Source organism: Salarias fasciatus, chromosome 7 (genome assembly GCF_902148845.1).
Source record: "Salarias fasciatus chromosome 7, fSalaFa1.1, whole genome shotgun sequence".
Classification (NCBI taxonomy): domain Eukaryota; kingdom Metazoa; phylum Chordata; class Actinopteri; order Blenniiformes; family Blenniidae; genus Salarias; species Salarias fasciatus.
In genome coordinates this window covers 30,289,616-30,313,103 of record NC_043751.1, presented here as the reverse complement: position 1 = coordinate 30,313,103, position 23,488 = coordinate 30,289,616, and the positions used below count along the sequence as shown (strand labels likewise).

Genomic DNA, 23,488 nt, shown 5'->3' with positions numbered 1-23,488 from the left:
CTTTTTCAAAATTTTTCAACCTTTTTCAACTTTTTTCAACCCTTTTCAACTTTTTGCAGTGTTTTCAACATTTTTCAACCTTTTTCAACTTTTTGCAGTGTTTTCAACCTTTTTCAACATTTTCAAGTTTTTTTCCAGTGTTTTCAACCTTTTTTAAACTTTTTCAACTTTTTGCAGTGTTTTCAACCTTTTTCAAACCTTTTTCAACTTTTTGCAGTGTTTTCAAACTTTTTCATCCTTTTTCAACTGTTTTTAACCCTTTTCAACTTTTTGCAGTGTTTTTCTACCTTTTTCAAGCTTTTTCAACTTTATTTCAGGGTTTTTCACCTTTTCTTATTCAGTTTTTCTGCATTACAGTTTAACATTTTCAGCTCAGCATTCACACTTGCAGTTTCTTCAGGAACTGCAAATTTTTTCTAGTTAAGGTAATAATCCTCACCCAGCTCGACAGGTGACACAAATCACAGTAATCAGCAACCAGCCTGCTGCGTCTGCAAACACCGCCCGGCACCGCCCACCTGAAACCGAAGAGTAGAAAAACAAAAACAAGGCTCCAGTGATCCAAAAATGACAGCAGGAGCAAAGAACAAGACAGTCTTTGATTGTCCCGTGATGGACTGGAAACCTGTCCAGAATGAATCCTGTCCTCTCCTGTCCAGGATGGACCCTGTCCTCACCTGTCCTGTCTCCTCACTCATAGTCAGCTGGGATTGGCTCCAGCTCACCCTGCACAGGATGAAGCGATGTAGAGGATGGATGGATTAATAAAAGTGTTTTCTTTCTATTTGGAAATAATATTTTTATGAGATATGAAACATACAGTAACTCTTTCACTGCTGCCGGTCAAACGATGAATCATTTTGTCTACTTGGGGAAAATATTCCTGATGGAATCAGTATCCAGAACCCTGAGCCTCGCTCGGTAGGAACCTGACTGCACGTTGCTGCAGACAGCTGCCCAGATTTGATCTTGAAATACTGATTACGTCTCTCTGATTGTACATATTATCATTCTGCAGATCATCAAGCAAACCCTGCATTGAGTGTGAGATTCTCAGGTTTTAAAGCGACATGATCTTCCCACATCTCCCAGCCTGACGGGAAGGCTGGTCCAGTCTGGGACCCTCACTGTGGGTCAGTTTGTGAATGCCGTGGGGCCGGACCTGAATGATGCCCAGACCCTGGGCTCTCTGATGGGGATGCATTCTGTCCGGGGGTCCTAGAGGCTTCAGGAGACATGGAAGAATGCATTGGCACTCACAGATAGGAGCCTGCTAACTCTCCCTGGACCCTGCAGATCCCTTCTCTGAGGTCCTGGTGAGTCCGGGGCTGGGGTAACTGTCCAGACCCCTCCTGAAAACCACACAGCCCAAGAAACTGTCCCTGCACAAGGCGAAGATCAGAGAAGTGTGGCGAGTCAACATCAAATCCAGACTCTGGCTTGAGTACCTTTTTTTTAAGCAACACAATGATTTAATTCTTTTTAAAACGTCTGGTGTTTTAAGAATATTCTGTGCTGTACAGAAAACAATGAACTTTGTTTTGCACAATATTTAATCTGAATGAATGAATGACTTTTAAAATCTGACACAAACTGTAACACTGATGAGAACTGCTGTCAATAAGTGTACTTTAAAAATCCATGTCCAATGTCTCTCTCTCCGTCTGTTGCTACATTTCTGCTTCTTCCAGAGTATGAATGGGCCACAGTCAGCTGGGCTGCAGTGCCCCCTGAACCGGATAGCCATAAAATGTGTGACAGTTTGATTTAGCTCTTCAAACAAAATAAGAAATGTAATTCACCTTCACAAAATGGATTCAAAAAAGTAATTTAAAGTAAAAATAAGGCAGTGGTGGCCTGGGTTTTAGAGAGGCAGACTTGGGATTTGAAGCTCGGGGCACCACTATAGCTCCATGAGCACGACCTTTGACCCCCCTGCAGGTCCCTGGATGCTGCACTGCGGCAGCCCAGCGCTTCCAGAAGGACAATGGGTGAAATGAAGGAAGTTCCCTACAAGGGATCAATTGAGTTTTTCAATTAATTCATTGCAAAAGACTCATGAAGACTGGGATGAAATCCAAAGTTCAGAGCTCTTTATTGCAACTGGGAACAGAATCAAAACAAACGGGGGAAAAAACACAGCTTCAAACATCAAAGGAGACACAACTTTCAATACGAGATATTCAGTTCAAACATAAAGTCATTAAAGTCATGTTAATTGCTGAGGTGAGAGATATTGGAGATAAAGTAGGTTGAGATGTCTGGAAATGTAGTGAGCGTTGATAGACAGGACGAAAAATGAAGAAAGTTGATATGCTGTGAGGACAAATGAATAAAGCAGCTTTAACTAGAAGGAGGACGATTTCCTTTAAAAGGATCTGTAGATTCACACGTTTGCAGTAATTTTCTCAGTCGTTGGTTGATCTGAGCTCCACCTTCATGCGATACGGTCTGGGTGTCAGGGTGAGACCAAAGACAGGAGTGAAGTCTGGTTCTCCTGCGTCTTCAGGCCAGATGAACTTAAACTTCCTCAGCAGAGTGACCAGGATGAGGAAGAGCATCATACGAGCCAGACCCTCTCCGAGACACATCCGAGGACCTGAAATGCAGAAGAAAATGGAGAAGAGTCGTCTGATTTGACTCTCTCAGTCATAAATGAAGGTGTTCATGCAGTCGTACCTGCAGAGAAAGGCATGAAGGCCTCCGGTTTAAAGAATTCTCCTTTGTCATTGAGGAAGTTTTCAGGGTTGAATTCATGAGGGAACTTCCACTGGCCTTCCTCATTCAGCACCGAGGTCAAGTTCTGAATGATTATGGTTCCCTGAAGAGGAAAAAAAAAATCCTGATGGATCTTTTCACTTCTCTTTGAAATGTTTCTAAACAGTAATCCATTACCTTTGGAAGTGAATATCCCATGAGTTCTGTGTCTTTGGTGGTACAGTGATAAATGCTGAGTGGACCAACGTTGGACACTCTCTGAATTTCATGGATCACAGCCTGAAAACAGAGACTTATTATTAGCTGCTGTCGCAAATCTTCATAAGAGGAAAGTAAAAACATGGCAGCAAAGCCCTCAGCACTTTCTCTCTTACAGATTTTAGCCAATAGTCTCAAAATTTTAACTGATTGAGCCGCAAAAGTCCCATATTCTTATTTTTAAATGAGTGAAAAGGTCATGAGAGTAATTCACAAAACATTTTCAAACAGAAAAAATGGTAAATGGACTACACTTATATAGCGCTTTTACACTGCACTTTACACTGCTTTACCACATTCACCCATTCATACACCAGTAGAGGCAGCTGCCATGCAAGGTGCTCAGTCCATCCACTGGGGGCAATTTGGGGTTCAGTGTCTTGCCCAAGGACACTCCGACATGCAGACAGGTGGAGCAGGAACTGAAATAACAACCTCCCGATTGCAAGACGACCGCTCTCCCCACTGAACCACAGCCGCCCCTCACAAAGCACTGAATACCTCACTCCCAGGGAACATTCAAAAACTGTTTCTGAAACTCAATGGAGGAAGGAACTAAACTGCCAGCATCCATTAAAAACATTTAATATTTCAATGTGCGGAGTGAAACTGTGGAACGGACTTCCATGGGAGGTCAGGAACAGTCCAACCATGAAGATCGAACAGAAGGTACAAACAAATGTTGTCCAACTCCCCAAAGACATCGAACCGTGAAGGTGGAACGCGACTGTTTCTAAAAACTGTAATAAGTGGAAACCCTAACTGTGAGCCTGCCGGCTGCGAGTGAGGGACTGGACTGCTGCAGCTGTCATGCAGCCTCGTCTGGTGTGGTCAAAGCGGAAACGCAAACCATCACTAAACGCTTGATTACATTAACAGAAAAGGTGCTAACGGAAAAAATACGAAGCCTGCGAGAAAAAAGAAAGTCCAACCTGAACATGTAATCTAAAAACAACAATTAGACAATATGAACCAGAACTGCATTATCATCTCAACGAATACAAGACACTGTGCTGTTTGAGCAAAGGAAACACATGAGTCTGTTAAATTATTTACCTCCAGAGGAAAAGGAAAAACCTGAAGTATGGTTCAATGCAAAACTGTTGGCTGGAAATAAATATATGGAGGATGTGAACAAGTGGTTTAAAGCAATGGTGCTCTCAGGCCTGCTGAAAATGGGAACACTGAGGATTGTGTTGACAGTGAAGTGAGCCCCTGTGACGACATCTCCAACGTGTTAACTCGTGTTTCCAGTTAAAAATCTCACGGCAGAAATCATACAATCTCAAGAAGCAGTAGATCTCCTGTTGCATCAGTGCGCCTACAGGCTGAGGCAGAGAGAGCTGCTCTGGAAGCTGCAGCTGCAGCTCACAGGAGAAACACGCTCTGGAGCTCCAGGAGCTGAGAACGTAAGAAAGTCAAGCTTTTCGCAGATAAGGGACCTTTGCGACCTTTTGCCCCAGGACCTCCAAAAAGGCAGGGAGGGAGCTGGAAAGCCATCTCTAACAGCCAAAGGAAGGAGGCCTCAGACCAAGGCAGTTTTTAGGCTCCCCAGAAAAAGAATTTGGCTTTTTCAGAATCAGTTTCACCACAGCATGTTTGAAGTATCTGGGGACCGAGCCACATTTAAGTGAGAGATTTATCAATTTCACAGAACAAAGAGCAACAATGTGAAAAACATTTAGGAAAAGTAGAGCAGGCACAACGTCAGCAGGGCTCAATGAGGGTTTCATCCTGCAGATTGAAGGCTTCACATCCTGCAGGCTGACAGGAGAGAAGGAGGACCAGGGGTGCGAGGGAGATGGCAGAGCAGGTCAACTCTGTGGGAGGTTTGATATCAGCTCTGATTTCATGAATTTCACAGTACGTGTCTGTGTTTCCACACAGTGAGCAGAAGGTGACAACATGAAAGTTTAAATAAAATACAGCAGTGATCACTTATGTGAAAGTCTTCCACACTCATGGAATCAATATTTAGGCCATGGCATAACACCAAGTCCAAAGTGTGGCCTTTAACACAAGTCAGGCTGAATAAAATCAAAGGAGTAAATAGTTATCAGTTCAGCTGCCACAGTACAAGATGGGTCATCAATGTGGAGATTAAAGTTTCAAAGGATTAACAGGTTCTCCAGTCTAATTATCAGGCTGAGAACTTGATGTAGTAATGAATTATGCCTGTAGAGGCACCGTCACGACTCCTGATGGGAAGTCAGCCCCAGCTGGTATAAACTGGAGAGGAAGCTTTGAGATGACAGTGAGTGAGAACATAGCGAGAGGCCAGTCAGATGGGAGATGACAGCAGGTTACAATCCAACAGAGAAAAAGACGCAGAGTCCTCAGTCAGTCCAGCCATGATCGAGGAGAGGAAGAAGGGAGGGAGACACCGCGATGCAGGTCCACGTCTGAGGACCAACTGGACCGTATGGGGTGCCTCAGGTCAGCTGATCAGCTGCTCCTGGAGGTACCGAGTTCCAAGCGTGAGCTCGGAGGGGACAGAGCTTTTTCTGCTGCTGCCCCTAAGCTGTGGAATGAGCTTCTACTGCACATCAGACAGGACTCCTCACTGTCCATTTTTAAGAGATCTTAAAACATATTTTTATTCACTGGCTTTTAACTCAGCTGGAGACTTTGCTCCTGCTTTTCCTGTTTTATCAATGTCTTTTATTGTTTATCTTGCTCTGACTGTATTTTGTCTTTGCACTTTTTTATAACTATGTACAGCTCTTTGTGCCAACTGTACTTGTTTGAAAATGCTTTAGAAATGAAGTTCAGCAGAGGTACAGGGAGGACGAGCAATGGAACATGCACTGGGTTTTTCTGTTCCCCCATTCTGTTCATTTACATTTTCTTTGCAGTTATTTAAGTTTATGATGTTTATGAGGATGTGATTGGTTAAAAAAAAACCGCAGGATGCAAACAGACTGAAGAGGGGGTTGGGCTTAATAAGTCGATGATTCTTCTGACTCCTTTTAAAAAAAAAACTAATTTGCAGTGTATTCATTGGACTAATTATTTCGTTAATATCTATTATGTTTAAAAAGAAATAATGATAAGGAGACATATCTCTGGTACCTGAACATAAGGCATTTTATGTCTGTCCTCAAAAGTGACCCGAGCCTTCCCTTCCAGCACCTGATCGATCTCCCGCTGACATCTTTCTGTAAGATAAAATAGAGATTACATTGAACTTTTTAAGTAATTAGACGGAGGCAGCACAGGGTTTCACAGGGGTTCAAGGGTTTTATGTATAAAGGTCAGACTGGAGCAGAGGTTACCAAGCAGGAGCAGGCAGAAAGCAATCTGAAAGACCAGCGAAGACTGAAAAACCAGAAAACACATAGAGAGGAGAGGATGAAGTGCAGGAGGTCTGCATGTGAAATGAAACAGAACATCTGGCACAGCTGGACAGAGGAGACACTCATATGTCACGTGTCAAAACGCGGACCACACGTTTAATTTTAACATCTTTATGTTCGCTGCAAAATGTCCCAGTTGAAACCAATCGGACAGTAAGCAGCTCTGTTTTGTGTTCTTCTAATGATGCAAAACGTCTGGAGATTTCACTCAGCATTTGTTCTGGGAATTTGATTTTAAGCACCGGGACGTTTTCCACCACAAGACACGGCACTTGCACCGGGACAGGACAAACAATAGATTAAACCAACAACATCTCAGGATCACATCGTCTGAGGCCTCATTTATAAAATGTCCTGTGGAATCATTTATCCTGCACAACAGACACTTTGGTGTTTATTAAATCCTAAACGTGTCTGTGAGGCCAAAACGGGGAAATGTGTGACAGAATGTATTCAGATTTATAAAACTGTGCACACACACTTAGATGCACTTTTACTTTTATAAATCATAGTGAACTTGGAAAGTTGCAGGTGGAATATAACTCATGTCCCACCCTCGATACGTCCACTTTCTACCATAATGGTCAATGCAAAGTAGCTCCTGAATATTCTGTCTGCTGATCAATGGACTTTTATGCTCATTGGTGTCAGAGAGGACAAGGAACATTTAACAGAGAGTGGAATAGAAGAGCTTGTTGTGGAGGTGGAGGAAGGAAATTTATATTATCTGCTGGCGACACTGGAATCACTCAAAAGAAAGAGGAGTGAGCGACAGCATGTGGTCAGCTGAGAACAGCGAGAGAGCCACAGAGTGACAGAGGTGGAGAAGAAGCGGCATGGCAGGTGGAGGCCAGGCTACACCCAAACCCACACCACTGTTCACCCAGACAGTCTCCATCCTTGCGACGGGCAGTGTGTGATAAAGTGTCTTTCTCCTCTGCTCCTCAACATCACAGAACATTTGTGAATTATCACTCTGACCAGAGTTTTCAGATATTGTTTTCGATGATTGCACGGTTGCATTTACATGTAAATACGAGGCCAAAACACACAAAATCTTTCCCCATTTTCATTCATCTCCACTGTCATGTACTGATAGTACCAGCAAGAATTTACATCGCTTTCACTCCTGGGAAACAGACATATAAACACGCACAGGGAGGAGGAGCTGACAGATAGAATAATTGAAAATGTGGTAAATGGACTACACTTGTATAGCGCTTTTTACCCTGCATGACAGAGCCCAAAGCACTTCACACTGCAGTATCACATTAACCCATTCACACCATACTGGGTGGTGGTAAGCTACTATTGTAGCCACAGCTGCCCTGCGGCAGACTGACAGAAGCGAAACTGCCAATCTGCGCCATCAGCCCCTCCAACCACCAACTATTCACTCTCGCATGACATTCACACTTAGGCTGAATCCCATTTCACCCCTTAGCCCTTCCCCTTGGCCCTACCCCTCGTTTTGCGCGTTCACGTGGAGGGGTCGGAGTGTTCCAATTGTCATTATGACGGAGGGGTAGGGCCAAGAAGGAGGGCCAGTCACCCCTCCAAAAGGAGATTCTCGAGAGGCACACTCCAAACGGAGGGGTATCGGCCGATGGTGAGGGGCGCTTGTTCTTTCAGCCTAGATCATGCCTGGCGGGCGGGGTTAATTCACTTCCGCATTGACGGGAGTGATCGTTTCCACACCCGCGCATTCCAGGCGAATTCCAAACACAACAGATAGACGATTATTTTCAATAAACTGGTTTCTTCAACACGGCCCGCCTGGAATGCGCGGGTGGGAAACGAGCGCCCCCGCCAATGCGGAAGTGAACTAACCCCACCCGCCACTGACGGTCCAGGCGAACAAAAAAAGCGCCCCGCGCCACCGGCGCCACTGGATGACAGATTTCTCAGAAAGCCTTCCAAGATCGGCAAGATGGCGGCGTCCGCAACGAAAGACGTTCATAAATGTCAGTATTTTGTCAATTAATAAAGTTTTAAAATGTAAGAAAAACATTCTTCTTCGGCAGATAATTGTCGCATCTGCCTACGTCATCGGCAGCGGCGACTACTGATGACGAACGCGATTGTCGGAGGGGTGTCCCAATTCGGAGGGGTTGACTTTCTCCCCTACCCCTTAGCACTCCGTTTCATAGGCGGAGGGCTAAGGGGTAGGGCCAAGGGGAAGGGCTAAGGGGTGAAATGGGATTCAGCCTTAGGCAAGGTGGGTGAAGTGATTTGCCCAAGGACACGACAGTTTTATGCCTGCGGGAGCGGGGATCAAACCGCCAACATTCTGGTCATAAGACGACCCACTCTACCAACTGAGCTACTGTCGCCCCATGAGGTGAGACGGACACAGACCAGGGGAGAAGGAAGACATGGATATGAAGATCAGTGAGGAAAGGAAAGATCCCTGAACCCTGATATCTGTCCTTGGGTGAGGGTTAAACTTTGAAACTGAAAGGTTTTATGTTCGTCTCAGTCTTGCAGATGTACCTTGTATGTGCGGATTGTTTGTGAGGTAAAGAAAACCACTCAGCAGGGTGTTGGAGGTGGTGTCGGTCCCGGCGATGTAAAGATCCTGGCCAATCAAATTCAGCTGCTCTTCTGAAAATAAAGAATCATCGAGTCTCTGCAAAAGAAAAGAAAAGAAAACTGAAATCAGGTTATGAGCCAACTTTAGTGGTTGTGTGATGTTGTTCAAACTGCTGCAGCTAACACACACCTTGTCCATTTCATCCAGGTAACAGTCAATGAAGTCTCGAGGCTCTCCGGGGACTCTGGTCTTCTTGTGCTCAGTAACTAAATCCCCAATAGCAGCCACTATTCTCTGAAAAACATCACAGATTTGCATTTTAAAAGGGTGTTCATGGTAACAGGCGATGTGTATGGTTCAAACTGATTGTTAGCATTACCTCAGCATTTTTAATGCCCTCTTGGAAGGGTAGCGGCAGGTTACGAATGAAGGGAAAGGAATCATACAGCTGGTAAAATAAAGGAGAGGAGAAAAGATTATCATATCCTTCGTGTGTGTGTGTCTGTGTGTGTGTGTGTGTGTGTGTGTGTGTGTAACATCTGTCAGTCAATTGAAAGATTTTACTCTGTATAAATACACAGGAGGCTCTTTATTCACATAAATGCACTGCTGACAGAACAGCTGCCCAACCAGTCCACATGTGTTTTGTGGATTTGGAGAAGGCATTCGACCGTGTCCCTCGTGGTGTCTTGTGGGGGGTGCTCCGGGAATACGGAGTCCGGGGCCCCTTGTTAAGGGCCGTCCGGTCTTTGTATGACCGGAGTATGAGTCTGGTCCGCATTGCCGGCAGTAAGTCGGACCTGTTCCCGGTGCATGTTGGACTCCGGCAGGGCTGCCCTTTGTCACCGGTTCTGTTCATAATCTTCATGGACAGAATTTCTAGGTGCAGCCAGGGGCCGGAGGGGGTCCGGTTTGGGAACCACAGGATTTCATCTCTGCTTTTTGCAGATGATGTTGTCCTGTTGGCTTCATCGAACCCGGACCTACAGCATGCACTGGGGCGGTTCGCAGCCGAGTGTGAAGCGGCAGGGATGAGGATTAGCACCTCCAAATCCGAGGCCATGGTCCTCGACCGGAGGAAGGTGGCTTGCCCCCTCCAGGTTGGTGGAGAGACCCTAGCCCAAGTGGAGGAGTTCAAGTATCTTGGGGTCTTGTTCACGAGTGGGGGACGGATGGAGCGTGAGATTGACAGGCGGATCGGTGCAGCGGCTGCAGTGATGCGGTCGTTGTATCGGTCCGTCGTGGTGAAGAAGGAGCTGAGCCGAAAGGCGAAGCTCTCGATTTACCGGTCAATCTACGTTCCCACCCTCACCTATGGTCATGAGCTTTGGGTCATGACCGAAAGGACAAGATCCCGGATACAAGCGGCCGAAATGAGCTTCCTCCGTAGGGTGGCTGGGCGCTCCCTTAGAGATAGGGTGAGGAGCTCAGTCACCAGGGAGGAGCTCGGAGTAGAGCCGCTACTCCTCCACATCGAGAGGAACCAGCTGAGGTGGCTCGGACATCTGTTTAGGATGCCTCCTGGACGCCTCCCTAGGGAGGTGTTCCGGGCATGTCCCACTGGGAGGAGACCCCGGGGAAGACCCAGGACACGCTGGAGAGACTATGTCTCTCGGCTGGCCTGGGAACGCCTTGGGATCCCCCAGAGGAGCTGGAGGAAGTGTCTGGGGACAGGGAAGTCTGGGCATCCCTGCTGAGACTGCTGCCCCCGCGACCCGGCCCCGGATAAGCGGTAGAAAATGGATGGATGGATGGATGGATGACAGAACATGAGTTTTTCCATTTACTTCAAACAGTCCATCTTTATTTATATTTTGCCACTGTGGAAAGGAGAAAGTCCCGATTAAAAGGAGGAAACCTGCAGAACCAGGCTCAGAGGTGGCAGCTTTCTGCTATTCTGCTTTGGTTTCATGTTGCACATCAGTCATGGTACGGCTGTAGACTCTGCTTTAACTCACCATCGACCAAGGACCATTGATGAGCTTGGTAATCTCAACAACAGACTGAATTATCACTGTGACAAAGTCGTTGTCATATTCGTAGCGTGTACCAAACAGAACCTGGCAGATGATGTTTGACGCTGCCTTGTGAAACATGTGCTCAGGACTCATGGTTTCACCTGTAAAGATCATTGACATTGAAGCATGAAGGGCTTTTGTGCAGGAACGGAAAATAGAATTAAATCAAGTGTTGTGAATCACGTATCAGATTATTAGTTATGTTTCTGTTATTGCCCATGGATGACCTACCAACGTTGCTCTCCAGAGTTTTGATGAGGTACTGAATCTCCCCACGAATCCGGTCCTCCATTGAGGTCCTCCCCATCCCGAAGTTTCTCAGAGTCATCAGAGCAAAGCGACGGTGCTCCTTCCAACTCAACCCATAGTCGGCCAGAGCCACTCCTACAACGGTTAAAGATTATTATTATTATTTTTATTTTGAAAAGAAAATGCAATAGGCACATATTACAATCATGCAACTTCTGTGAAGAACCTCCTCAGAACATGATCATTTGGCACAATAAAACACAAAAGAGCAAATGCTGACAAATTTGTCCACATTGTCCATTTGTAGAAATTAAAATTAACCTTTAGCCCGACTTCAATCAGCTTCAGAAAAAAACACATTCACATTACAATTCATGGTTTTTTTCGACCTTGTTTCTTCCGCTAAGATACACTGCTGCCTTTGCTTGTCTGAGAATTAAGTTAAAAAGTTAACATTTTAGTTTGTTTCCTTGATCATGTCTGCAACCTATGATGCCCATGTTTTTGGACAAGATTTCCCCAGGAGACAATGAGAAACTGCTGGAGCAGAATGGACAGTTGTCCTTCACTGCAGGACGTGTTGTAGAAACAAGAGTTTACAGCGGTGGCACCATGCAGCACCCTTCACGGGAGATCTCCAACCTTTTTGGTCAACAGTGGTTTATAAAGTTCTGTCCATACAGGTTTGACATTTTCTGGAAGACCCAAATGTGAGAGAGACAGTAAAGCCTGACGAAGTTGAAACCCGGCTCATTGATTGCACCAGACCGAAAGCAAAACTCCCACCGCAGCTGTCCGGGCCGCAAGCAACCCAGATAGTCCTCTGCCCATCAGCCAGCCATGTAACAGACTGAGCAAAACTTCCAGATGAGAAGCCAGCATAGCTCAGACCAGGACCACATGGATCCAGGACCTGACCCAGTGTAGTGAGCAGAACAGAGAACCCGGTCCAGGACCGAAGCTCCAACTTCAGGCTCCACATCAAAGCGTCCCCCAAACACGACAGGCTGGTATATTTGTAATTTTTGAACCCATGACGTTCTCCATGCAAGGTGAGAGCACAAACCGCCTTCTTATCTTCAGTCAAATCAGATTATTGAAAAACTAAATGAACTATATGTAGCAGCAGAGAGGCGTCTGCTCTATGTACTGTGTGCAGGGTGCTGCTGATTGGCTGCCGATGAGGTGACCCAGTAGCCTGAGCTCTGGCGCTTCATTTTGTTGAGGCTGTTTGATTGACAGGTGTGGCTGCACTGCTTCACCTCGCTGGCTGCTTCATTTCATTAATTGTGCCTACAGAGGGTGCATGTTTGCAGGGCGTGCTCCCCTCTTATGTGCTGCTGCACTGACCGACCGTGGCAGGTATCCTCTTTTTGCAGTGCCGTAGATGCTAACAGGTGGCTAATGCTTGGCTGTGTGTTTTCCATAAATGCCCGGTGACTCAAGATGTTCTTTATTTCTTTTGGTGGATCCCTCCCCTGCACGGGCTTGTGTCCATCCAGTAGGCCTCAGCCAAAGAAAAATTCCCATTTTCACCGAGAGTGTGAATTTGAATACAAGTTTGTTATTTTTAATATTAAGATGTTTAATCAAACTGTATTTTTACATTTGGAATTATGCCTCTATTGAGCCACAAACTTGTGTATCTTTTTAATTTAATTCCAGAGGTAAAATTCCCAGGGTGGCGTTGTTGTGCTTCTTAATACATTCTCCCAACAACAATTCACTCTGTCCTCACTACACATACAAACACACAAACAAACAAAATAATATCATGCTCCCACAGGAGATGAGGCTCAGCTATATACAAATATAGAGTTGATAAATACATCAACCTTTTTTCATGGTGATAGCATTGATGAACAGGTCTTGGGGTCGTCCAGCAAATTCCACCCCCTTGGTCACTATGGCCTCCTTCATGACCTTTAACCCACTGATGACAACAGCTGGATTGGAACCGATGAACAGACTGTAGACATTTCCATAAGTTCTCCTCAGCTGTGAAGCACAAGAACAATATCCCAGTTTGGAAGTTTCAAATTAAAGGTTTAACAACAAAATTCATGACTTTTATCATTCTTCAGTTCAAGATTGAATGAACATTATGAATATGGTTCGATGAATTCCGGATGACCACCAGAAGGCGGTGCTGGGTCGCACGGAGCACGGACTGTCGGGACCTTGTCAGAAAATTTAAATGTTCTAGTACAGAAGAGGGAAACATAGTTTCAGATCATTTTCTTATAATTTACCCTCCACATTTGATGATGATTCAGCTTATTAATCTGTGTGTGTGTGTGTGTGTGTGTGTGTGTTTTTTGTTTGTTTTTTTACTTTTGATTCCCGAGTGGAGCAGTAGAATAAAATTATTAGCAGACCGTGAGAAATAAAGACTACTTTTTTTAAATCGCCAGATATCATTCTTTTTGTCCACAGATTGGATAGTTTAAACCAGAATGAAAACACGTTGAGCTTTGATTAGGTAAGTTTCATTATATGTCCGCTCTGTCTCTGAAGGCACGGAGTCAGCGGAAAGTTCTGTTGTATTATTTTTTCTTCCGTGTTCTTCCGTGATGGTTAATAATGGAGATGAATTAAAACATTGGGATTATTGCAGGACTGGCGGAGATGCAGATGAATGTATTAAATAGGAGTTTGAGTCTGAATCGAGGAAATACAGTTCATTGAGGAGCGATAAAGTTATTGAGGAATAACCACTCACTTTGTGCACGGAGCTCTGGCTTTTCTGTTTCACTGTCATATATAGTGAATATATTTAACAGACATATATTCTTGTCTCCAGCTCCGACAGCTGAGCGGGGATTTTTTTTAAGCAGCAGCACCTTGGTGAGACGGAGCTGTTCAGCCAATCAGGGAGCTCTATTCCGAGGGCGTCGACAGGTCGACACCGAGCTGATCAGCCCCTCTCGGAGCGCACCACACACTACAGGATGTGCGATCGGAAATATTAAACATGTTCACGATCTACGATCTCCCCTTCCGACGCCTCCCGAGAGGCTCCGACCGGAAAAAATCTCTCGGAACACACCGCACACTACACAAAGATCGGACCCGAACTCATTTGCATACTCCCGACAGTCGGACCCTGTCAGCTTCGATCGGGAGGAAAAGATCGGAGCAGAATTCGGCCCGATCATCCCGTAGTGTATACCAGCCTTTAGAATGGGTCACATTTTATGCCCAAGATTTCACGTCATATACTTTTATTTTCCACTTTAGCAACGGCTGAAAACAGAAAGCAAATGGTTACACTTTATACTTAATTCATTTGTTGATTGTTTACAGCAGTCTGAACTCTGGACATCTTTAAATGAGTGTGTATTTAAGTATCTGTGTTGGTAGATTTTTAGTTTTTTTGGTGATTTTTGAAGTCCAATTGCAAGACATCCTTTACAAGTAAACAGTTCTGAAGCAAATATATTTGACTGAATTTACAATATGCTCAGCTATTCTGATTTTAATTAGTAAAAAATTTATGGTGGTAGCTTTTATAGTGCATGAGATATTTTTACAATCAACAAACCTGTATGAGGGTTCCCACAGGAACAATACAAAATGGCATAAAGTACCTAGAAATGTGTCTATATACTTGAATTATGTGTACATATTTGATTGTGCATATCTACAAATGCCACACAAGCAGCTGTCAAAATCTTCACGCCATTTTGGTTCTTGCTGCCCAATCCTTCCAAAACAAAAGACAGATACCAGGTAATAGAGTATTATAGTAGTAAGATAGTTCAGATTTTGATTACAGGTACTTTGATGAAGGTTTGGGTAAATGAACCACCAACCATTTTAGTAAATAAAGAAATCCAGGACTCTGGGTGACCTTCGGACAGACAAGGTTTTTGTTTATTTTTCAGTTCAGTTTTATCTGAGTGCATGGTTTAATCAATTGAGATATTGTTCTTTTAAAACTTTTGTGTCTTTTAACTTTTCTTTATCCTGCCATGAGAGCCGTGATTGATGGGAACGCTTGTCAACAGGTACACATTTTATTTTAACTCACACACACATTGTGCTGGCACTAATGTTTTTGTTTACAATTTTGTTACATTTAATTCCTTTTCTATGTCTTTTCTTTTCACTTAGAAATCTGTTTCATATCTATTCCAATGTTTTTGAAGCATAAAAGTTATATTTAAAATGTATTAAAATGTTTTGTGGGTCATGTGACCAAACAGGAAACAGGAAGTAGGAAGTGCTGAGATCGCTAGAAACAGTCATCTTTGCCCACTGTGTCACTTCAACTTTCATCTAATGCCATCCGCAGCATCGTTGGTATGTAACTTGTTTTACCAGTGTTAATGTGTTCATCATAACCTTAACATACATTATCTATCATTGTTTTGTGAAAGATTGTGATTTTGTGAAGTTAGACAACAAGATGAATGTAACATGCTAATACCAGAATTCAAGCTAGCTCTTTGGGCTTATGGTTGATTGCTGCCACCTAGTGGTCATTTGCTGCTATGTTTGGGCTTGTTTTCATTGGAGATACATTGTAAGGATTTCTTTTGTGGTGAATTGTACTGCTCATTATTGTTTTATATCTGTGCATATTAGAATGAGTGATTAGTGGTTGATTGTAAGGAAGTTTATTGGGTGTTATTTGTGTGTTACAGTTTTACCCTTTTTCAAGTCAATAAACCTGAGGTCAACTGGATAACTGTCTTCAGAGTTTTGATGGGCAAAAGGTGTTTAGCTTACTGCCAAAGCATTCAGTTCATGCAGAGGGCAGGACAGTAAAACAACGGCTTCTCGGCAGAAGATAAACAGTTATCAGTGAACATGGACAAAGCAGAGTCATTAAAAACTAGATCCGAGGCATCGTGTTCTAGAAGATCGTCTCGGTCATCTCGATCATCCACTGAAGCAGCCGCTGCCATAGCCCGTGCCAAAGCGGAGGCAGCAAAGGCACGCCTGGCCTTTGCAGAAAAGGAAATGTCTCTGAAAATGGAGGAAGCACGGCTAAAGGCGACAATAGAAAAGTTGTCTATGGAGAAAGAAACAGCTGCAGCTGTCGCCGAAGCAGAGATTCTAGAGGCGGCTGTTGATGACAATGAAAGGGAAAATAGCCAAATTAAGCTTGATCAGGCTTCTCTAAATCCTCAAGAGCGAACTAAAGAATATGTCGCAAACCAGACAACAGAGTACTCAGTCCCTATCCAACATCTACTCCCCCATGATGAAACTGGCCAGTTGTACACAGAGGCAACCCAGCAACTATGTGTGCCCCCTGAACATGATAATAATCAGTCACAGCACACCACAGCCATGCCTCTCCCCCGAGATGGAGCACAAGTCCATAATGTTGGATATGGAGTACGGGCCAGAAACCAGGGTTCACCTCAAATCACTGTGTCTAGCCACGCCCCTCAACACGTTTCCCACGACCAATCAAGCATAAATGATGTCGTCAGATACTTCGCTCGTCGTGAACTGGTTACCACGGGACTGACCCAATTTAACGACCAGCCACAGAGTTACAGGGCCTGGCAACAGTCATTTCAGAACTCAGTGAGGGGGCTCAATCTGACATACAGCGAGGAAATGGATCTGCTGGTTAAGTGGCTGGGCAAAGAATCGAGTGAGCATGCTAAGCGCATCAGGGCTGTCAACGTCAATCACCCAGAGAGAGGACTTAAGATGATATGGGACAGACTGGATGCATGTTACGGCGCTCCCGAGGTAATCGAAGATGCCCTCTTCCAACGCATCAACAGTTTTCCCAAAATCTCAAGCAGAGACTATACAAAGCTGCACGAGCTCAGTGACCTTGTAATGGAGATGGAGGCCGCTAAGACCGATGGAAACCTTCCAGGCCTGCATTACCTTGACACACCCAGAGGAATAAACCCTCTTGTTCAGAAGCTTCCTTTTAACCTACAAGAGAAGTGGCTGACCGTTGGATCCAGCTACAAAGAACGCTACCAGGTGTCATTCCCACCCTTCAACGTTTTTGTAGACTTCATATCCCAACAAGCTAAAATCAGGAACGATCCGAGTTTCAACTTCACTTGTCAAGTCGACATTCAAAAACCAGAGAGGACCTTTAAAGCTCAAAGGCACAAAGAAATCTCAGTCCACAAGACCAATGTATCTGCTATTGAACAAACTGCAGTGGCCGAGAATTTGGACCGTCAGTGCCCCATCCATAAGAAGCCCCACCTACTGCGAAAGTGCCGGGCTTTTCGCGAAAAACCGATTGAAGAGAGGAGAGCTTTCCTGAAAGACAATAGGATCTGCTACAAATGTTGCACATCTACAAAACACATGGCTAAGGATTGCAAGTATACAGCCACGTGCACAGAGTGTGGAAGTGAGAAACATATTTCCGCCCTTCACCCTGGACCTGCACCAAACGCTGAAGAGACTTCGGCCCTGAAAGAGCATGGCGGGGAGCCAGCTCCTACACCATCTTCAGAAGTCACCACCAACTGCACCAAAGTTTGTGGCGGCGACCAAAGTGACAGATCGTGCTCCAAAATCAGTCTTGTTAAGATCTATCCAGTAAATCATCCCGAGAAAATGAAGAAGGTCTATGCAATCATTGATGAACACAGCAACAGATCCCTAGCTTGTTCCGAGTTCTTCGACACCTTCAATGTCCAAGGTCCAACCTCTCCATACTCCCTTCGTACCTGTTCGGGCGTGACAGAGGCCATGGGGAGAAGAGCTACGGGCTACCAGATCGAATCATTGGATGGAAAGGTCAGTCTTGCTCTACCAACGCTCGTAGAATGTAATGATATCCCTAACAACAGAATGGAAATTCCAACACCCAGTGCAGCGTACGGCCACCCTCACCTAAAGTCAATGGCTCACCTCATCCCAGAGCTTGAACAAAATGCACCGATCATGCTGCTCCTTGGGAGAGACATCATCGCTGTCCACAAAGTGCGCAAGCAGTTGAACGGCCCTCCAGATAGCCCTTATGCTCAGAAACTCGATCTAGGATGGGTTATCGTCGGGAACGTGTGCTTGGGAGGTCTTCACAAACCTGAGACAGTAAGTGCGCTGTATACAAGAACCACAGACAACAAACGCCCCACCATCTTCGAGCCTTGTCCGAACGTCTTTCAAGTGAAGGAAAAATATAGTCCATTCAAGAACGCAGACCAGCCTAAAGCACAAAATATGGAAACGCTTACCTGCAACAGGAGAGATGAGCAGTTGGGCTCTACAGTGTTTCAGCAGACCAAAGATGACAACAAGGTAGCCTCTTCCATCGATGATATCTCGTTCCTAAAAATTATGGAAAAGAACTTAAAGAAAGATGAAGAGAACAGCTGGGTAGCTCCGCTGCCATTCAAGACACCAAGGCCTCGTCTTCCTGACAACAAAGCTCAAGTCTCAAATCGACTGTCATCACTCAGACGGAGCCTAGAAAAGAAGCCAGAGATGAAGCAGCACTTCTTCGCCTTCATGGAAAAGATTTTCCAGAACAAACACGCAGAAGTGGCCCCTGAACTGAAGGAGTCCGAGGAACGCTGGTACTTACCTATCTTCGGTGTTTATCATCCCAGAAAACCCGGCAGCATCCGCGTGGTTTTCGACTCAAGTGCTCAGTTCCAAGGTGTCTCTCTGAACAACGTCTTACTGACTGGTCCTGACCTTAATAATAGTCTGATCGGCGTTCTTCTCAGGTTCCGCAGAGAAGCGGTGGCAGTCACAGCTGACATCGAACAAATGTTCCACTGTTTCCTCGTCAAGGAAGAAGACCGAAACTTTTTGAGGTTCATGTGGTTCAAAGACAATGACCCATCCAAAGACGTCATCGAATACCGCATGAGGGTCCACGTCTTCGGGAACAGTCCCTCCCCCGCAGTGGCTGTCTACTGTCTCCGGAAGAGTGTAGAGGAAGGAGACCCTGATGTCAAGCTCTTCGTCAATCGAGACTTCTACGTCGATGATGGCTTAAAGTCGTTCCCTACAGTCGAAACAGCAGTAGATCTGCTCAAAAGAACACAAGACACTTTGGCTGACTCAAACTTGCGACTCCACAAAATCGCTTCAAACAGAAGAGAGGTAATGGAAGCCTTCCCATCTCGTGACCATGCCAGTGACTTCAAGAATCTGGATCTCGGCTCCGATGCCCTTCCCATGCAACGCAGTTTGGGCCTCAACTGGGACCTCATGAGTGACACTTTCACCTTCAAGATAGGTGATAAAGAGAAACCGTTCACCCGTCGAGGAGTCCTCTCAACGGTAAACAGTGTCTACGATCCCCTTGGGTTTATCGCCCCAGTTACCGTCCAAGGGAAAGCCATCCTCCGAGAGCTCACACAAGACCACAGTGACTGGGACGCGCCTCTCCCTCAAGAAATGGAGGAGACGTGGACAACATGGCGATCATCACTGGATGACCTCAGCAGCCTCCAGATACCACGTCTATACGCAGACATTTCTCTCTCTACAGTGTCACATAGAGAGTTATGTGTCTTTTGTGATGCCTCAACAAAAGCAATCGCCGCAGTAGCGTATCTCAAACTTACAGACGCAAAGGGTTCCATCCACGTTGGCTTCGTCATGGGGAAGGCTAAGCTAGCTCCTCTCCCTGAACATACCATCCCGAGGCTTGAGCTGTGTGCAGCCGTTCTGGCAGTAGATCTCGCTGAACTCATTACTTCAGAGATCGATGTGGACCTGGACGACACTACCTTTTACAGTGACAGTAGGGTAGTGTTAGGCTACATTAAGAATGACACCAGGCGTTTCTACGTTTACGTCAGTAATCGTGTACAGCGGATCAGGAGATACTCTCGCCCGGAGCAGTGGCAGTATGTGTCCACAGAACTGAATCCTGCTGACATTGCCACTCGATCTGTTACTGCAGCACGCCTCCAATCCACCAACTGGCTGAGTGGGCCAGCATTCCTGAAGCAGCATGCTCAAGTCCAACCTGACAAAGACATCTTCGAGCTGGTGGACCCATCATCAGATCCCGACATCCGTCCATTGGTGTCTACAATGAGTACGACCACATCAAGCAAACAACTGGGATCTCAGCGCTTTGCCAAGTTCTCTTCCTGGAACTCGTTGAACTACGCAATCGCCCGACTCATCCATGTTGCCCGGCTCTTCCAGAAGAACTCTGCCACCGAAGCCGGTCGCTGCAAAGGCTGGCACCTCTGTCATACAGCCATATCCACCAATGAACTCTCTCAGTCCAAAAGAATCATTATCCAAGCAGTTCAACAAGAAACCTACACTGCAGAGTATGCCTGTTTGAGGAAGAAAGAGAATGTTTCGAAGGACAGTCCTCTGAAAAATCTCGATCCCTTCATTGACGCTAATGGCCTTCTGAGAGTTGGAGGTCGTGTCAGAGAAGCAGAACTTCAGCAAGAGCAGAAAAACCCTCTCATCATTCCCGGAAAGCATCTCGTGGCAACGCTTTTGATTCGGCACTACCATGAGAAAACTCAACACCAGGGACGTCTGTTTACAGAGGGCGCTATACGGACAGCTGGCTTCTGGATTGTCGGTGGCAAAAGGTGGGTGAGCAGTCTAATTCATGGATGTGTCACGTGCCGCAGACTGCGTGGTGCTCCTCAGACACAGAAGATGGCGGATCTTCCAGCAGATCGTCTCTCTACCGAACCGCCATTCACAAACGTCGGTCTGGATGTGTTCGGTCCTTGGGCAGTGGCTTCGCGTCGTACAAGGGGTGGCCTTGCTCAAAGCAAACGGTGGGCAGTGTTATTCACCTGTATGAGCATCAGAGCAGTCCACATAGAAGTGGTCGAATCACTCGATACCTCCAGCTTTATCAACTCCCTCCGCCGTTTCCTCGCTATTAGGGGTCCAGTGAAGCTCATTCGTTCCGATCGAGGGACCAACTTCGTCAGTGCCTGTAAAGAGCTGCAGATTCCATCGAACATCGACAACGCTTCAGTGGAGAAATTCCTCCTGGACCAAGGGTGCACATGGAAGTTCAACGTACCCCACGCCTCTCACATGGGGGGTTCATGGGAGAGGATGATTGGAGTGGCTCGAAGGATCCTCGACTCCATGTTCCTCCAACTCGGAACTTCAAAGCTGACTCACGAAGCACTTACCACGCTGATGGCCGAGGTCTCTGCCATCATCAATGCTAGACCTCTTGTCCCAGTGTCAAGTGATCCTGAAGACCCTCTCCTTCTCACACCCGCAACCCTCCTGACCCAGAAAGTGAGCCTTCCTTCAGCCCCTCCTGGAGACTGGGTTAAAGATCTCCACAAATCCCAATGGCGCAGAGTCCAACATCTGGCTCATACCTTCTGGGACAGATGGAAGAAGCAATACCTTGCATCGTTGCAGCCGAGGAAGAAATGGCAGGCTCACATCCCAAATCTTCAACCGGGGAGCGTCGTACTTCTCAAAGATGACCGACTTCAAAGAAACGAGTGGCCACTGGGACTGATAACACAAGTAATTCCCAGCAAAGACGGCAAGGTACGCAAAGTCGAGATCAAGGTCTCCAGAAAAGACGGGACTAAACTCTACCAGCGTCCTGTTACCGAAACTGTCCTCCTTATTGCCCCCGTTAAGAAACAGTAAGGACTGTTACAGAACCTTTTTTATGGTGGCAGTTTTATCTGCCAGACGGGGAGTGTGCTGGCACTAATGTTTTTGTTTACAATTTTGTTACATTTAATTCCTTTTCTATGTCTTTTCTTTTCACTTAGAAATCTGTTTCATATCTATTCCAATGTTTTTGAAGCATAAAAGTTATATTTAAAATGTATTAAAATGTTTTGTGGGTCATGTGACCAAACAGGAAACAGGAAGTAGGAAGTGCTGAGATCGCTAGAAACAGTCATCTTTGCCCACTGTGTCACTTCAACTTTCATCTAATGCCATCCGCAGCATCGTTGGTATGTAACTTGTTTTACCAGTGTTAATGTGTTCATCATAACCTTAACATACATTATCTATCATTGTTTTGTGAAAGATTGTGATTTTGTGAAGTTAGACAACAAGATGAATGTAACATGCTAATACCAGAATTCAAGCTAGCTCTTTGGGCTTATGGTTGATTGCTGCCACCTAGTGGTCATTTGCTGCTATGTTTGGGCTTGTTTTCATTGGAGATACATTGTAAGGATTTCTTTTGTGGTGAATTGTACTGCTCATTATTGTTTTATATCTGTGCATATTAGAATGAGTGATTAGTGGTTGATTGTAAGGAAGTTTATTGGGTGTTATTTGTGTGTTACAGTTTTACCCTTTTTCAAGTCAATAAACCTGAGGTCAACTGGATAACTGTCTTCAGAGTTTTGATGGGCAAAAGGTGTTTAGCTTACTGCCAAAGCATTCAGTTCATGCAGAGGGCAGGATACACATAGTTTTTTTTTTCAACATCTTCAAAATCACCCTTTCTTAAAAGATTTGTGCCATTTATGTCATGAAATGAACACATGATACAGTAATGATATATTTACTTTTTAAACACAAAACTACAAACCGCTATATATATTCTACTCAGAGGCAAACTTCTCAGCAGTAATACCTGAGACTCATGAACAGCTTTGAATCAGCTGGCTGTTTGTTCTGAGAGGACAGTGGGAAAAGCTCCAAGTGTGCAGAATCTCAACTTCATATCAACACATACTTTTAAAAAAGCATAAAAAACATTCAACAGAGCATGGCTTCTGTGTGAATAATGCTCGAGGACAAATGCAAAGCAAAATGTTTTTTAAAAAAATTCGAAACATTTTACCTTACCTTCTCAACATACTTCACGGGATCCTCCAGGCTCAGCTGTAAAAGGTTTCCCAATATGGGCAGAGCAAAGGGCCCTGGAGGAAAGTTCCTGGGCCTCCGGGTTTTGATAATTAAAAAGTAAAGGCATACTAATAGCAGGACGACTGAGACAAACATTATGGTGGAATGAACTGAACAGATTACTTGGTGATCAGGCTTTAAAAGAGGCGCTCCAATCTCAGCCCTGCCTCCGCTTATCAGGCTGTGTGTTCGATATCCTCACATACCATTTGCCAAGTCCACTTTAGTTCCACCACTTTAGCACTGTTTAATGAAGTCTCCATCAGAGAAAGCTTCACTGCGATGAGCTGAGTGGCCTTCCAGCTGGCTATTGAAGCATTTTCCTGGATTTTTTGAACACTTAAACACTGTCGCTGACCTTGCAGAGCACCTGTCATTTGCTTTACTTTTTGCTCTCTCTCAGAACCAGTGGAGGATGGGTACAGCTGATGTTTGGTTTTGTAGTGTCTGTGTGTATTATGCTTTGATCACTGCCACAGCTTCATTGCAAATCAAACAAACACTTTTGTCTTTGAATTCTTTAAATATTCATCGACCCACCATGTCTGAAACTTTTTGGACTC

At 45.1% G+C, this 23,488-nt stretch overlaps 1 protein-coding gene across 1 annotated transcript; it reads right to left on the bottom strand.

Moving 5' to 3' along the window:
* Positions 1 to 2,408: 2,408 nt before the first annotated feature.
* Positions 2,409 to 23,021, bottom strand: LOC115392369 (cytochrome P450 2F2-like). The gene is made up of 11 exons (XM_030096960.1): positions 22,866 to 23,021; positions 12,967 to 13,130; positions 11,115 to 11,275; positions 10,824 to 10,984; positions 9,245 to 9,313; positions 9,055 to 9,159; positions 8,826 to 8,961; positions 6,049 to 6,134; positions 2,896 to 2,997; positions 2,680 to 2,821; positions 2,409 to 2,599 (listed from the first exon to the last, which is right to left on the bottom strand). Exons 1-11 carry the CDS (start codon positions 23,019 to 23,021, stop codon positions 2,409 to 2,411), a joined length of 1,473 nt encoding a protein of 490 aa, XP_029952820.1.
* Positions 23,022 to 23,488: the final 467 nt, after the last annotated feature.

Excerpts from the sequence above, each read along its gene's own strand:
- LOC115392369 (XM_030096960.1), bottom strand. The coding sequence starts at position 23,021 with ATGTTTGTCTCAGTCGTCCTGCTATTAGTATGCCTTTACTTTTTAATT. Across the intron at positions 6,135-8,825 it reads AAACAATCCGCACATACAAG|AAAGATGTCAGCGGGAGATC; the intron begins GTACATCTGCAA and ends TTTATCTTACAG. Across the intron at positions 2,600-2,679 it reads CTTCATGCCTTTCTCTGCAG|GTCCTCGGATGTGTCTCGGA; the intron begins GTACGACTGCAT and ends TCTGCATTTCAG.